Source organism: Vanellus vanellus (genome assembly GCF_965231255.1).
Source record: "Vanellus vanellus genome assembly, chromosome: 1".
Classification (NCBI taxonomy): Eukaryota; Metazoa; Chordata; class Aves; order Charadriiformes; family Charadriidae; genus Vanellus; species Vanellus vanellus.
The window spans coordinates 166186179-166201655 of NC_138905.1; the positions used below are offsets into that span (position 1 = coordinate 166186179).

The 15477-nt window shown below is 37.6% G+C and overlaps 1 protein-coding gene across 1 annotated transcript in view; it reads right to left on the reverse strand.

Moving 5' to 3' along the window:
• The window catches only part of GPC5 (glypican 5), a gene marked incomplete at both ends in the record, with an annotated part of 765009 nt that overhangs the window by 495916 nt on the left and 253616 nt on the right, over positions 1-15477 (reverse strand). The window contains one exon of the mRNA XM_082480394.1: positions 2307-2427. Within this exon, the coding sequence (XP_082336520.1) occupies positions 2307-2427 (121 nt within the window). The remainder of the gene's footprint in view (positions 1-2306; positions 2428-15477) is intronic.

A 15477-nucleotide genomic window follows, 5' to 3' on the forward strand; every position in this document is an offset into this window, starting at 1 on the left:
AAACAATTAAATAACAAAAATGTACTTGTTTAGCAAGCAAGGTAACAGCAACATGGAATTTATATAAAAAATCCATATTATTGCCTACAAAAATAGCAAGTTATATATCACCCTGCCAATCTGTGTCACCTTAAACCTAAGTTAAAGTATATAAACTTTTACAGATTTCAGCGATTACTAGTTCTGAAAAACAGGACAAGTATGTTTTTTTCCTACTAAATTAGCTGTTTAAACTTTTGCGCTACAGTAATGCTGCTTGGATAGAGTGCTGGACTTAAGTATGACTGTCTATCTCTTTGGCAGCACCGCAATCCATTAAGCTCCCCTTATTTAATCTGTCCATCATAAGCTTAATACGTGATCCATCCCTTTCGTATCACAAAGGACAAGAAGGTGATCTTTTGTATTCGAATCTCTAATTTACACTCCCCGTCCCAACCGGTAAATGGTAGAGAAGAAAGCTTTTTCTGCAGTTTCTTCAGCCCTTTTATCTGAGGAAAAGCAGTTATATGTCGGGTCTCTAAGGAATTTGATGCTCTCTTTATCCCCTGACCCTATTTTCATACTCAGAACTGCAAAAAGGAAACTACCCCATAGAAAGATAACATATTTGGAGTCTGGTAAGACTTGCAGTATGTAAATTATATGTAGTTCTCCTCAAGATCCACTCTAGTCTTTTGGGACAAGTGCAAATAAGCTCTCAAAATAAATACCTTATAATGGAATTGTTCTATTCCCCTCTTTAGATCCTCACTCAAGGAAGAAACAACACAACTCCTAGTCTCTAGAGGAAAACAACACAATAAACTATACAGTGCAGATTTAATATCAAAGAAGGAGGGCATTCCTGATAGATGAAAGACCTTGAGGCTTACCCAGTAAGATTTGCAATGTTTTTCTTTGCACAGTAATTTGTAATTCTTAATTAAGTCATACCGTCTCTTTGGAGGGAAAATTGTATTCATTTTCTCACCATTGTAGTCACCATTTTAATAAAGAAAGAGAGACAAAAGCATGCTGAAGCTGGAGGGCTACAAAAGATATTTCTTTTAAGAAGGAAGGAATAATGATTGCCTTTGAGCTTCAATCTGGATGCCACTTCTCCCAGAAAAAAACCCTACTGACGGAATAGAAATTATTTGGGGTTTTTTTCCCTATTTCCCCACTCGTTCCTTTGTCGTCAGAGAACAGTTATTTTTCACAAACAGAGAAATAAGAACCAAGAGAGTTTATCATGAAGCTATCAGTAATGTTAGAGTGGCTTGCTTATTTCAAGTCCAGAAACCATTTTGGAAACTCTATTTAAAAGCTGACAGATGATGGATAAACAAAATTAAACCAAGTCCTTAGATGAAACTAAATGCGATAGGCAAGGAAGAGCTGTCTGTATAGTGTCTCTAATTCTCATGTTTGGGGAATGAGGTAGAGAAGGGGAGCAAGCACCATAAAGGTGGCAAGCTTGCACGCTTTCCCTTAGTAGCATCTCTTTTTACCACTGCAAATGAGAGGACACTGGGTTAGATGGGTCACTGACAAGAAATGCCAGTAGAACATTTCTTATCACTGAGAGTTCAGATCAGAGTGGAAATTTATATTTTTGAACTGAAATAATGAGTTGTCAGCAAAATAACTGTTGGTTTCGATAGAATCGGAGTTTTGTCCTGTAGTTCTGGCTGTCTGCGCATATAGATACAACATGTAACAAAAGAAAACTGTAACCCTTTAAACATATTACAATACTATGATTGTGCAGAACCATACCGGAATTGACTGCCTTGTAAGCCTTAAATTTTGTAGCTCATAGATATGTACATCAGGTAATGAACACCAACTCCTTTAGCAAGCATGCTATTCTTGTTCAAAATTCCTAGTTTTTCTATCCAGCATCTAAAAAACAACCAAAACCCCACAGCCAGACGAATTCAAGAAAAGCCTAGATTTAGTAAAGAGGGAAGGGGAAAATTATGTTTTATTGTTTTTTTAAACGTACACCCAATTAATATCCCTAAATTATGCTGTTTGTGCTTTTGTAGACGTACTGCGATGCTGACCTATGGTTCTCAGAGGTACAAAGGGCCGCCCAGCTGCCAGAGTCTTACTTCCTACACTCATCTACTGTACGCAAACCTTTTAACTAAATCATTTTTAATAATTGAAGTGAGACAGAGCAGGTAGTGTTGTGGTGTAGACATACACTAAGCAATAACGTGAATTAACAATTAACCTTTAATGTACAGTAAATTAATACTTTCACTACTAGAGTGGTCTTTAGTACTATACTATATCTATAGGTAAAAGAAGCTTACCTGAATAACATGTTTCAGCTTGTCAATAATTTGACTTATTACAGGATCTGTTCCCTTCACTTTTACTTCTGGATTTGCAGATTGAGCTTTGATTCCACTGCCAACCACACGATGAGTATAGCTAGTTTAATACACAAACACACACAAAAATTGTTTAGTAAGTTTTTCTACTCTCAGAAAGGCATCTTCTAGTTCGTATTAACTCTCATGGCAGCAACATTCCACTTTAATGAGATGCATTGATTTTGTGCACATAATATAATTACTACAATTCACACAGTTGTATTATTTATTATAACTTTATTTTTACTACAAACTTTAACAAGAAAAGAGTTATCCACATTTTGAAGCAGGAAACATTCAGTCTTATGTGTGTTTCTTTGTGTGTGCAAAGACTGTCCTCCATTTTGGTTTTGCCAAATACTAACTATACTGTGATTGCCTAAACGCATGACATTTCAGGTTTTTAAAACAAACTCTGGATTCTACACGCACTGTATATTCTGAAGTTTCCTAGTGTTTTTGTGAATGAACATGCTGAATGAATATTTATTGCAGGACAACAGCCAAATTGTGCATAAATTATTTAGCATTACATAACTGATATAAATACAGAGTAGGCCAAAATTTACTTAGTAGATAGATATGTAAAAAAGAAGCAACAGATACCAGATATATGCTTATTCAAGAAAGAACTGCTGGAGAAAGTAGAACATTGTTTCTAATATATCAAAACTCAAAATACAGAGAGTAAAATTAACTACCTAGCAGAATTCTGTGGCTTATTAAGAAGCAATTCTTCATTCAAATTCCTGTGTTATATGTAATACTCAAATACAGAAAAAAAACCCTGAATATCTACCTTCTCATCGCAGATACTGTACATTATGCAAATACCCTCCATATGTTAGATTTTGTCTGCATGCTCTACGAGAGGATAGCTCTATATATCTCTGTCTCAAAAATATTTTGCCAGCTGTTACACTGTAAGAAAAAGAAAGGAAAGAACCCTACCAAGAATGGAGTAAAGAAATGCCTAATTCCTGCCTATTAGATCTGCATATGAGCATAGACATCACAGCACATTCAGATTTTGCAGAATCTGCTTTATGAAAAAAATTGCAGGCCCTTTTAGCTCTGCAGAAGATCTTCCATGTACACTAAACAACAAGCACTGTTCATTAAAGCAAGTCTTTCACATAACAACATCTTGCCTTTGGTATCTGCTTAACTATCACCTTAAGTGAGATTGAGGATATTCCAAAGGAAGTGTACACGGACCCAGATAACATTCCTAAAATGACATTGGTCATGCTCATAGATATAAATTAACCCTGTCACACAAAATGACACTACGTTTTCCATAGGTCCCAGAGAGCACAATTTGCCTTATGTATGTGTGACAAAAATTAGTATCTCCTTTAAGCATTACAAGAAGACACTTTTTGGACTACAAGTTCTGTGAAATGCTTCAAAAGTGAATGAATTCTGAGGCTCAGCAAAATTTTCCCCAGCTTTCAAGGTATTAAGAGCCAGCAGCCTTTCCCCACTTAAGTCCTTTAAAGCATTTGATTTCACACAGTAAATACTAAAATTCTAGACTTTCTACATACAGCTCTGCATGTGACATTTAGGCCAAGTGTGCTTTCTATTTCTTCTACATGAAATCAAGTCCACTGTAAGCAGATATGATATCAAATTTAAACTCAATTATGTATAAACATATCGCAGCGATGATCCCCTACGATTAGTCACAATTCAAACATTCCAGCTTTATTCATTCTTCATTTGAGAAAATAGTGGGCTGTATCCAATAATCAGGACACACTGCATCAGTTAAAGGTAAATACTAAAAATAATAAGCTCATTACTAAAAGACATTATCGAACCCTTTACTGATTCAAGAGCCATACTATTACTTGGAATAGATGTTAATGCACAGTCAGGACAGCAAGGCTTAATGCACTTAATGTAGTTCACTGGAATATGGTCGTTGAATGAGTTTAAAAAGATCTTCATAGCACTGTTGAATACATTGAATGTATAAATGGTTCACATTCTTCACAAAGTGGTATTTTGGTTTATAGCAGACAGCTTTTTGTGCTGTCTTGTAGTGATGGGGCACTTTGCCATCTTGTATTGATGCGGTAAAACTTTTTATAGGTATGTGCACAAAATCTGCAGCCTGCCTGCTAGACTTAGGGGAACATTTAACGCAGCAATTTCAGTAGGGTCAACAAATCTTCTGGTAGCTTCTAAAGACATAAAATGCCTCCAAACCTAAAAACCTTCTCCAATGTTTTTCTCAAGAATCCTTCTTCAGCAGACATTTTTCTAAATCAAAATAAATGACTCAATATGGAATTCTTTCCTTCCTTCCTTCCTTCCTCTTTCCAGCTCAACAACACTGCGCTCACCAGATGGACAACTGGCTTAATTCAACACACTGGTTTAATGCAACATAGCAATTTCTCTTCATACTATAACACTATAAAAAACCCCAAAACTTAAAGGTTATGGCTGGCCTTTCTAAACAGTGCTGCCACTTTCTGTTTCACAGCTCGCAAAACCTATGTTCTCACTTTCTGTCACTCAGAATTCTTCAATTAACACCTTTTTTCAAATGCTGCAAACCCAACTATTACACATTTGCCTGTGAACTGCATAACTACAGGAAAAAGAATACCCTTTTTCTTTTTTAAATTTAATTGACCATACTCATTTCTCTAATCATACAGGAAGAAATAAACCATACAGAAGTTGAGACTTGACTAGGTTACAATTTTATTAATTAAGCTCATCTGGGAATTATCTGGCAATGACTCATTCAAGGCTCACCATCATTTCTTTTTCAACTATTTCCACAATGAAATCCATACCCTTGCACAGTTGGTATTTACTGTAGGACTAACTCCCTTCTTTCACGTGAGGTAAAGTTTCTGGGAAAGTAATAATGTCTTGTGAGTGGACCAGATATTAAAAGTTTCAACTGTGTTCCCTGGCCTCTTTGGAGCTGTCATCCTCTAAATTCCTCTTCAGCTGTGTTTCATAAGCAATAATTGGATTTACTTACCAGTAAAAAGTGTAAGCAGTTAATTTTGGTTCTCTCTCTCCCACTCCTAGTCATTCTGTTATAGTCGTTCTTCTCATGTTCTCTCAAAGAAAAAATACGTATCTGCTCCCCAGGTAGAGGACCTCTATTATCTAATATTAAAATTTCTTTCTAGGCAATGATTGATTCTCCTTTCTTACATAAAACTTTTTCTTATTTACACTTTGTCAACATTGTCAAACCTGCAGGGCCCAATGGCTCTTTGCCATTTTGGGTTCAAATCTTCAAGTTATCCCAGAAACATGTCAAAAATCCATTTGAATGTTCTCTCAGTTCTCATGACTGAGCCAATTCCTATACCAAGTCCAGATATTCTTACCCAGTAACACTACCCTGTAGCAAATTTAACTTAAGCTTCACCTCTTTTGCCCACTTTGGTAAGAAAAAGCATCTCTGTGCAGAAAGCAGATGTATGAGTAGGCATGCTCTAGTCTGGGAATATCCCTGTCTATTCTTCTGCCTGCCCTTGCAGCTTTGTAAAGGAACCGTAAGTTTGGTAAGCATTTTCTTCTTTTGCAGTCACTACCAGGCTACTTTTTGTTCCTTTCAGGAAGGAAGTCCACTCAGTCAGTCACTTGTCAAAGAACCTACTCACATTAGTCACCCCAGTTGCATCCCTGCTGACTGCTCAGAGGTGAGGGTTGCTTTTTCGCTTTTGCCAGTTGAGAGTGGGAAGGGTAAGAAGCTGAAACAGAGGTGACATGTGCATCGAAGCAATGACAAAGCAGCACACTAGTGCTTGATAATACCACAACTTTAAGTCTATTAGCACCGAGCAACTATTAGATTATCAGGTACTGGTAGTAACAACCTCCTTATTACTTGTCCTTGCTTGCTCTGAGCTGTTTAGCACCTTCCTTTCTACCTCCTTTATCACTACTGACCTTTCTCTCATCGGCAGCTGGTGTGACCCTTTCCAGGGCTGACAGAAGTAAATTTGTGATTCTCCCTGCTTCTCACTGCCTGTGGGCTCCCTCACCCTTCACAACAACGTTCCCAAGCAGGACACACCCCCTCTCCACCTAAAACCTTCACTGGCTGCCCCCAGAGCAGTTCAAACCCAGTTCTGTGACAATTGACACATCTCAGCCCATCCTCCTGATATTTTTTTTCTGTTACAGGCCCCAGCAGACCCCAAATAACACTCAGAGGTGAGGGTCGCTTTTTCGCTTTTGCCAGTTGAGAGTGGGGAAGGGTAAGAAGATTACATCCATAGGGAAAACTTTGGGTCCAGGACTGGTACAATCGCTACTCATTTCAAAGGCTTCTGATTTATCCTCAGGTCTACTAGATGTTTACCACATTCCCCAGTTTGACTCTTAAAGGAGTTGCTGCTTCTCTCTCTCTCTCTTCTAAATCCTTATGCTTTTGAATTGCTGGGTTATTCAAGCTTTGTAAAGTTTATACTCCTTCAAGTGTTTTGAATTTTATATTCAGGGAGAATCCAATCTTAAAATTAATTCTCCAGGTTCTGGATGCCAGTTTTCACCCAGGAACAAGCCTTATAAATCATCATATATAGAAAATAAAGAGGTAAATGACAAAATTAAGATTCATTTGGATGGAACAAAAAGAATGCAATCCCATTTGGAACAGGACAATGGTTTTCCCCAAATATATTGGGTTTGCATGACAACATTTTGGTAGTGGGGGGCTGTCGGGGCGGCTTCTGTGAGAAGCTGTTAGAAACTTCCCCTATGTCAGATAGACCCAATGCCAGCAGGCTCCAAGACAGACCCACTGCTGGCCAAAGCTGAGCCCATCGGTGATGGTGGTAGCACCTCTGGGATAACATAAGAAGGGCAAAAAACGGCTGCACAACAGCAGCCAGAGGAGAGGAGTTGATAATATGAGAGAAACAACTCTGCAGACACCAAAGTGAGTGAAGAAGGAGGGGGTGGAGGTGCTCCAGGTGCCAGAGCAGAGATTCCCTTGCAGCCCAAGGTGACGACTACAATGATGTAAGCTGTCCCCCTGCAGCCCATGGATGTTAATGGTGGAGCAGATCCACCTGCAACCCGTGGAGGAACTCATGCCAGAGCAGGTGGATGGCCCAAAGGAGACTGTGACCCTGTGGAGAGCCCATGCTGGAGCAGGTTTACTGGCAGGACTTGTGACCCTGTGGGGGACCCACACCGGAGCAGTCTGTTCCTGAAGGACTGCGCCCTGTGGAAGGGACCCACACTAGAACATTTCATGAAGAACTGCATCCTGTGGGAAGGACCCACATTGTAGAAGTTTGTGGAGGATTGTCTCCCGTGGGTGGGACCCTATGCTGGAGCAGGGAAAGAGAGCGAGGAGGAAGGAGTGGCAGAAAAAACATGTGATGAACTGATTGCAACCCCCATTCCCCATCCCCCTGCACTGCTCAGGGAGAGGAAGTAGGGAGCCCAGGAAGAAGGGAGAGGTGAGGGGAAGGGGTTTTAAGATTTGGTTTTATTTCTCATTACCTTACTCTGATTTGATGGTAATTGCTGAGTGTCCTTATCTCAACCCATGGACCTTTTCTTCTTATTTTTCTCCCCCTGTCCAGTTGAGGAGGGGAGTGATAGAGTGGTTTGATGGGCACCTGGCATCCAGCCAGGGTCAACCCACTGCACCAAATTTGGCAATACTTTGTGTACCAGATTAAAACACAAATGTTGAAAACCATTTTCATGTGATGTTGCATTGCTAAATGATGGTGGTCCCTGCATAGAGCTCCCAAATGTGAATACATTCAACATACTGAAGTAAATAAATGCATGTTTACATTTTTTCCTGTTATTGGAAATCCTAGCCCATATTAAATTTGCTTTCACTGCAAGGTGATATGACTTTGATCAACTGACATTAAAAACTATGATTTAACTTTGACTCTTTTGTAATTACAGGTTTTGACAAGTCACAGGGCAGGCTGAAAACCCTTTTTCTTTCTCCGGGTGTATAATAAGGCATTGACAAAGCCTTACAAAGTATTGCTTCATTGATTCTTATCAAGTCAGATTATGTAAGTCAATCTCTTTTTGTTTAATCTATTCTTGCTGCTTGAAATGATATCTTTTGCATACAAAAATTATAAACTTACTTATATGTTGTTGTTTTATTTTCCACATATCATTGTGTTTAACTAACAAATGTCTATAAATCTAACATCTTCAAACATTCTAATGTGAACTAAATGATCTGTCAGAGCTAAATGGGCTATTGGGAATCCAAGCATGGCATACAAAACTTCATCCTTGTAGACTTACATTTACATGCAAAATATGTTTCCCTTTAGTTGGGGAAAAAATGTAAAAATCTCATAGTCTTGGTTTGAGAGACTTCATTCATTATAAAGTTTTAATACAGCATTAATCACTTTCTGTTTCTTTTACTCCTAATGTAAATGTAATGGAAAAAACATTTTAAGGATCCCCACAGAGGTAGCCTGACTCGAGCAAGTGTTGCTCAGATTTGAATCCTGAGGGGAAAAAAAAAAAAAAGACAAATTTCTTGCTAGAGAAGTAATAGACCCGCCATCTGTGCTCATTTCTGTACAAGCATGGTAATGTATCACATCACTTTAATAGGCAGACTTGGTCCCCAAGTACTATTCATTTTCATCAACACTAGGGGAAAAAACCAAGCACCAATATATTTGTATTCTATAAACATGTTTTAAAGTGATGAATAACAAGGTGCACATTTTATGAGCTCAATATATGAATATTCATATAAATTTCCTATTGCTCTCAACTGGAATACAGTTGGTGTGTTTTACATTGGATTGTATCTATACCTCTTTTAAAAGAGAAGATCATGCTCTATTGGTTGTCATTGATTTCTTGGTACATGCAGTTGGATAAGCTATTAGAAGTAATGAATATATTAATTCTTATAAGAATCAGATGTCTTGGACATGGTGCTTAAGGCAAATATTCCTCTATATCCCTCCAACACAAGTAATCTATATTATATTGTGATGACAACAAATACTGATACATCATATTTATTGTCAACGACTGATCATGATTTTCCCTTCCTTCACACTAGCTTTGTAGAGCACAGAATAGATAAAACAAAGTAAGAAATAAATGCTAAAAATGGGTCTGAGCCATAAAGTTTTCATCTAGATCCAAACTTCTCCAGACTTCAACTCCTAGTGCTAGTAGTGTTTCGCTTCAGACCTGTTGTTCTTTAAATTTGCTGCAGCTTATCTCTGCTATTACTTCAGTATGAAGAGAACGCAAATTCGTTGTTAGTAACAGATTTGTTTCAAGTAAAGCCAACCTTATTTAGCACAGCCTTTCACACAGGTGGTAAAGAGGTTTTAAGAAACCAATTATCTAACTACAAAAAGAAGAAACATAAATTATGGAAATAAATAGGGAAAAAATTCAGTTGAAAGAAAAAAATGTTGCAGTGCTTTCAAACAGAAATTCCTGCCATTTGTGAAAGTAGAACTGTGGTATACAGATGTGAATTAGAACCAGAACTCAAGCAGAAACAGAAATACTTTAAAGTTCAGAGCTTCACCCAGACTAATATTCATAAATAGTATAAACATTTCAGTTGAATTTCATTGTAACTAATAGTTAAAATGCCTACGTGCTGCCTGGGGAACCACACAGAGCTGGACAACTGGACCTACTAGGAACAGGTACTGGTGAGCTTGCTAAGTGTTTCAAAACCCTTGCCTCAGCTTGAAGAGTCAAGAGCTTCGATAGGTGGTAAGGGTGGCCATGATTCAAACCCGCAGTCCAGACAGCCCATTGCACAACATCAGCCCTGGAGATACCCTCAACATCTATTTCCAGATAAACGTTCTGGAATGCTGGATGCTTTATTTCAAATCTGTGACTTTTTTTGGTTGGTTTGATTGGTCCGTTTTGCCCAGTTACAACCTCAAGTTAAACACTGAAGCAAGGAGCAGGGCTTTCCAATGTGGTCATAGAGGCAAAGGAGTGTGGCTTCTGGCACCATGGCATAGCCCTGCCATTTAAGAGCACAAGTAAAATGAGGGCACGCATCCTGCAGAATTACAGTAAGTCTGAGAGACATACAGACAGTGCAATAATTCACTACAGATGGAAAACAGATATATCAGTGAAGGGATATTAGGAGGGAGACATAGTTAAGATATAAGATGTTTCTTATAATCTGACATAAAGTACCTCAGTATCATGATTTATGAAGAGCAGCACCTTAATAGATACAAAAAAAAAACCAAACCAAAACAAAACAAAGAAAACCTAACCAATGGTTAAATAGAAATCTTGTGGTTTTCCATCTCCAACATAATAAGAACTTGTGACATAGTGACAAAAAAGTTTTTAGTGCCAAGGAAAAGGTGGCATAGTCGTGAATAAGCTCAAATGAGATCTCGGGCAGTGTTGGACACTTCCTAAAAATTGCAGCAGTGGGACCTTCTCAACTGTGGAAAAGCTGCATCTTTCAAGAATGGGAAGATTTTAAACTGCTAAATACCTATTGTTAGATCAAAATAATAAGTATTATCTAGTCATGGCAATGAGGGCCACAATCTTTTAGTAACCGTGAATAATATTCACAACGGTCAAATATTTAAAGAAACTGATTTTGACTTAGGATCAAAGACACGGTGCAGTTTTACCTGAAAAATAGAATATGTACAGATGTATACGTATAACACATATGTATACGCAAAATTTTTTAACATCAAGTTTTTTTCCCCCCAGGATTGTCTCATTATGGTGATTTCCTGTAGGTTTGGTAGGATTCAAATCCACAGGACAAACCTCCAGAACACCACCTTCCCCCCAAAAAAAGAAATATTCTTCAGAGAGTTCCAAAAAGCTGGGAGCTGCTGTCTCAGGAAGACATAACTCTCTCGCTGTGATTTCACACTTGTGTAGAGTCTGAACAAGGGTCTAGCATGCACAATCTTCTTTGTCTAATTGTTCTATTTCCATGCCTTTCGTATTCCTGTTTACAGAGGAGCCCAGCTTCAACGGGAGAAAGAGAATGCCCTAGTTTAGAAAAAGTTTAGAAAACTTTTCTACTAAGCAATCATTACTGGTTGACATGCCACCAATGACAGGCTTGCAGAGGAACTGCACACCACCAAACACCATGGTTTCTTATTCTCTTTTTAGTGAAACTGATCCCTTTAAATGAAAACAAATTAACTCAGAGCCACTACAGTCTTGAAATTTACTTTCATCACAGATCAGACCGTCAGAGAACTCGGGAAGTCTCTATGTACATTTCTAGAAAATTATCTTTCTGCATGTCTTCATAGTACCAGGAATTTCTGCAGACAAAAATGTCACAGGTGAAGATAGTTGCCTCCTCCAGTTACTGGCAAAAAAAAAAAAAACAATCACAGTTTGCAATAATAAAATTCATTTATACAGACAAGTAGGTTAGAACTGCACTCTTCCTGATGATGCTGAAGATAAGAAGCAAAAGACAGAGGGACTGACTTTGCCTTTCCTGTAGTCAGGTTCATTAGAACATGAAGCAAGCATATCTAGAAAAAGAAGCACTGAGGATACTGAGTGGGATTCAAACTTGCTGCCTCTTCCACTGTTTGGAAGAAGTGATGTTGAGCTTGTTTTAGACACTTGGACCATGTTCCAAGTGGGAGACTGAAGTAATGAAAGGTGTATTATCACAGCAAATGCTATTCTCCAGAACAATCCTAAGCGTCTTGTCAGCAAAGCCTCTCCCAAGAAACCCGGTGACATCCTGCACTTTAGCAAGTTGAACTGTTCACCCCAGCCTGATGTCTCTCTTCCAGCTGCTACCATCACCTTCTTGGGCTTTTCAGTGCTTGGCTCAGTTGACTTCATCAACAGCTATGCAGGAATCTCTACATTAAGTTGTCAAGTTACAGGGTTGTGATATTGAGACAACTGCTCTGGTTGTGAAGGGCTTAATCACTGGAGCACATTGCTGTACCTCTGAAATACTCGTGTGTATCAGGTAGTCAGACTGCTGTAGGAGGTTCATAGCTGCTGCAGCTGTCCAGAGACACTGCCCGACAAAGGTTATTCTTGTCGTCATTTTGTGGCTACAGGATTCTCACCTCCATTTGCGACATTTCATCTCAAATCAAATCTTAACTGATAGCATTACTGTAATCTCCATGAAAGCAAGAAGACAACAACCACTATCTCTGCATCTGGTAACAGTGGAGAAGTCTCTCCATTGACTTAATTTTCTGCAGTTGAAGCTAATTTGGTGTAAATGAAGCAATGCTGACTTTCATCAGCTGACTGAAGTAAGGACTGAAATCCTGGGGAAATAGTTTGAAACTAGGTGCTTATTTCCTGTGGGTTCTCTGGGAAGCTCCAGACAGAGATAATGTGATATACAAGACACCTAATTACTTAATTTTAATAATAATCTGTTTACTTACTGTATTTGGTCTCCTGTATTCATCTCCTTTAACTGGGATTGATACAGTAACCAAGATACAACTTTTGGAATATGTTCCTCCTTCACAAACTGGGTTTTCTTGTTTGTATGTTCTAGTTTGGAAAAGTAGGTATTTATGTACTGGCATTGCTAAAAGATTTGTCTTCTTCAGCTCTCATGTTAATTGAATTCTAAATTACTTCACAGATTAGGCTGCTGGCACTTACAAGTTACAAGCAAGCACCTGTATTTACACAGTCTCACTGTGTTTAAGAATGGTAAATGGTAAGACAGCACACTGTGCCTACTACATTTTGTTTTATTTCAAACTTGGGATATGTTTTTTTAATAGCTCCTTCTCAGCTTGCTTGCTTTATGATTGCAGATAATTGCTGGTTTACACCTGCTATTGCTAGCGTCTTCATCACTGCTGGACATTTCAAAATTCTGCGTAACTGTTAATTGAGAAAATAACAATTACCTGAATACTAGTAAAAAGTAAATAAGTACCACCACAAATGAGTAAGAATGTTTAGTGGTGTAAATTTTAATTAACCCAGCTGAAATAATCAAAGAATCACTGCAATCATAAAAAACGCTTAGAACTTGGACAAATATTTTGGCTGGCTTTTTTTTCTAGTCTTACACAGTTTTTTAAGAGTAGATATTGCAAAGTTAGCATCAGAAAACTCATAAAAAATATTTTACACCTAGTTACCGGAAACAGTATTTGTAATAATTCTACGACAGATTCCATTTGTCTTAGACATTTTCAATATTTTAATTGATCAACATTTATTTCAAAAGAAAATAAAATATCTTCGAATTTTTCAATGTGAATTTGGTTTTAGATCTGTACCTTGGTATATATCTGAAAAAAACTGATTGCATATACACTTGTTAAATTTACAGAAAATATTAAGTGTGGAAAACAACTGAGTAAAAGTTGTGTTATTTGTGCTTCAGCCAAAAATATGTTCCTGTAATCATTTAGGCTAAAACATGTCTAATAAAAGATATGTATTTAGTTTTTGATCATTGACCAGACCTGCCTTGTTAAAGGAAAAAATACTAGGTCAGCCTTTGGGCTTTTCTACCTTTGAAAACAAAGTGACATGTCTTTGGAATACTCCTTTTTAAATAGATATTTCGTTAAAAACTTGCTTATTTGGAACCAGATTCATGGGAATAAGACAAATCACACTGAAGTATGTGATAAAGGAACTACTACAGAGCCTTTCAGAATATCTCTTTGAATGAATTTCCAAGTGTGACCCAAGCCTTCATTATTTTGTACAGCACAAAATCTATCATTGCAATCGTTTCCATGATGTTCTAATCCTACAATTGCTCTTCCAAAGCTCAAAAATACCCGAACAATCCCGTCATGATCTTAATTTGAACACCAAAATTTTGCAGAGGATTTTATATAGAGTGGTTGGAAGCCAGTTCATAATAGTTTTGATGTAGCAGTGTCTACCAAAAATGAGTTCTTAATAACCAATAAGAAGTGCTAATGGAATAACTAGATGTTCCAAAGGCTTCATTAGGCTAACAGGTCTCCCACTGGAGACTTCCAAAAGCACCAGCTTCTCTCCAGTTGTTATGTACGGAACGCATATTTAGAAGGACTGTTTTACTAAGCATCTGAAATTTGGTACAGGATGCCTGTTAAGTAAGACTATCCTTTTTGCAAAGAATACATCTTCTACTGAATTGAAAACTACCAAAGCTAAATTTTCTCCTTCAGAAGAAATCCTATAATCTACACACTGAAAATTCATTTTTTTGAAGCTTTCTTCCAGCACAGCAAACAAATTCTGATCAGTAGCACAGTTGTGACAGTTTTGATATACACCAAATTTGCCTGGATCTGCATTAACTCATTGAAGTAATCTATTTCAAACTAAGGGTATATAAAATGTTCTTAAAATAATATCTTTTCCTGCTGATTTTCCTTCTTCCTTTTCTTGGACATCAGCTGAATGAAGTAATCCACGTTAACTCAAAGAATTCCAGAACAATTCTGCTCAAATGTTAAGAAATATTAAATACATTTCTCTGTAATTGCTGCTATTTCCTACTGTAAAGAAAACTTCTATATCATGTTATCAATGTCAGACAAATGTGTTTTGTTTTCCTTCAAAATTTACACTGTTTCAAAAGTTCAAGAACTTTTGAAGAATTCTCACTTGAAAGATACCATGGAAATTAGTCATCTTTCCAACTAATGGTAACCACTGTAATAGTTATCTATGTGTACATATCTCAGCAGTATGTTGGTAAATTCCAAGAGACATTATTCTTATATGTGAAGCAAAATAAACGCCACAAAGAGCAAGACAAAACACCCCAGACAACAGCTCTGTTCTGCCAAACAGAAACTTAACCCTGCCGAGCATCACACCCTAGGGGGGGAACTCCTCACTCCAACAATGCCCAAATTCTCCACAGAGGCAAAAGAAAAAGCATCTGAGAGGCAACTACTATCAATCTGTAATGCACCTTAACGAATAAATGTGTTCTAGTAATTGCAAGCTCCATTGAAGAGAAAAGAACTGAAGAGGAGCTTTGAGACAGATATTTCATTTAAACTAGGTGCCTTGGGTAAGTCACATGTTTAAAATTGAGAAAATAAATTCTTATTACATTAGAAAATAAATAAGCAGCAGACATATGCAAGCGCGCTAAATC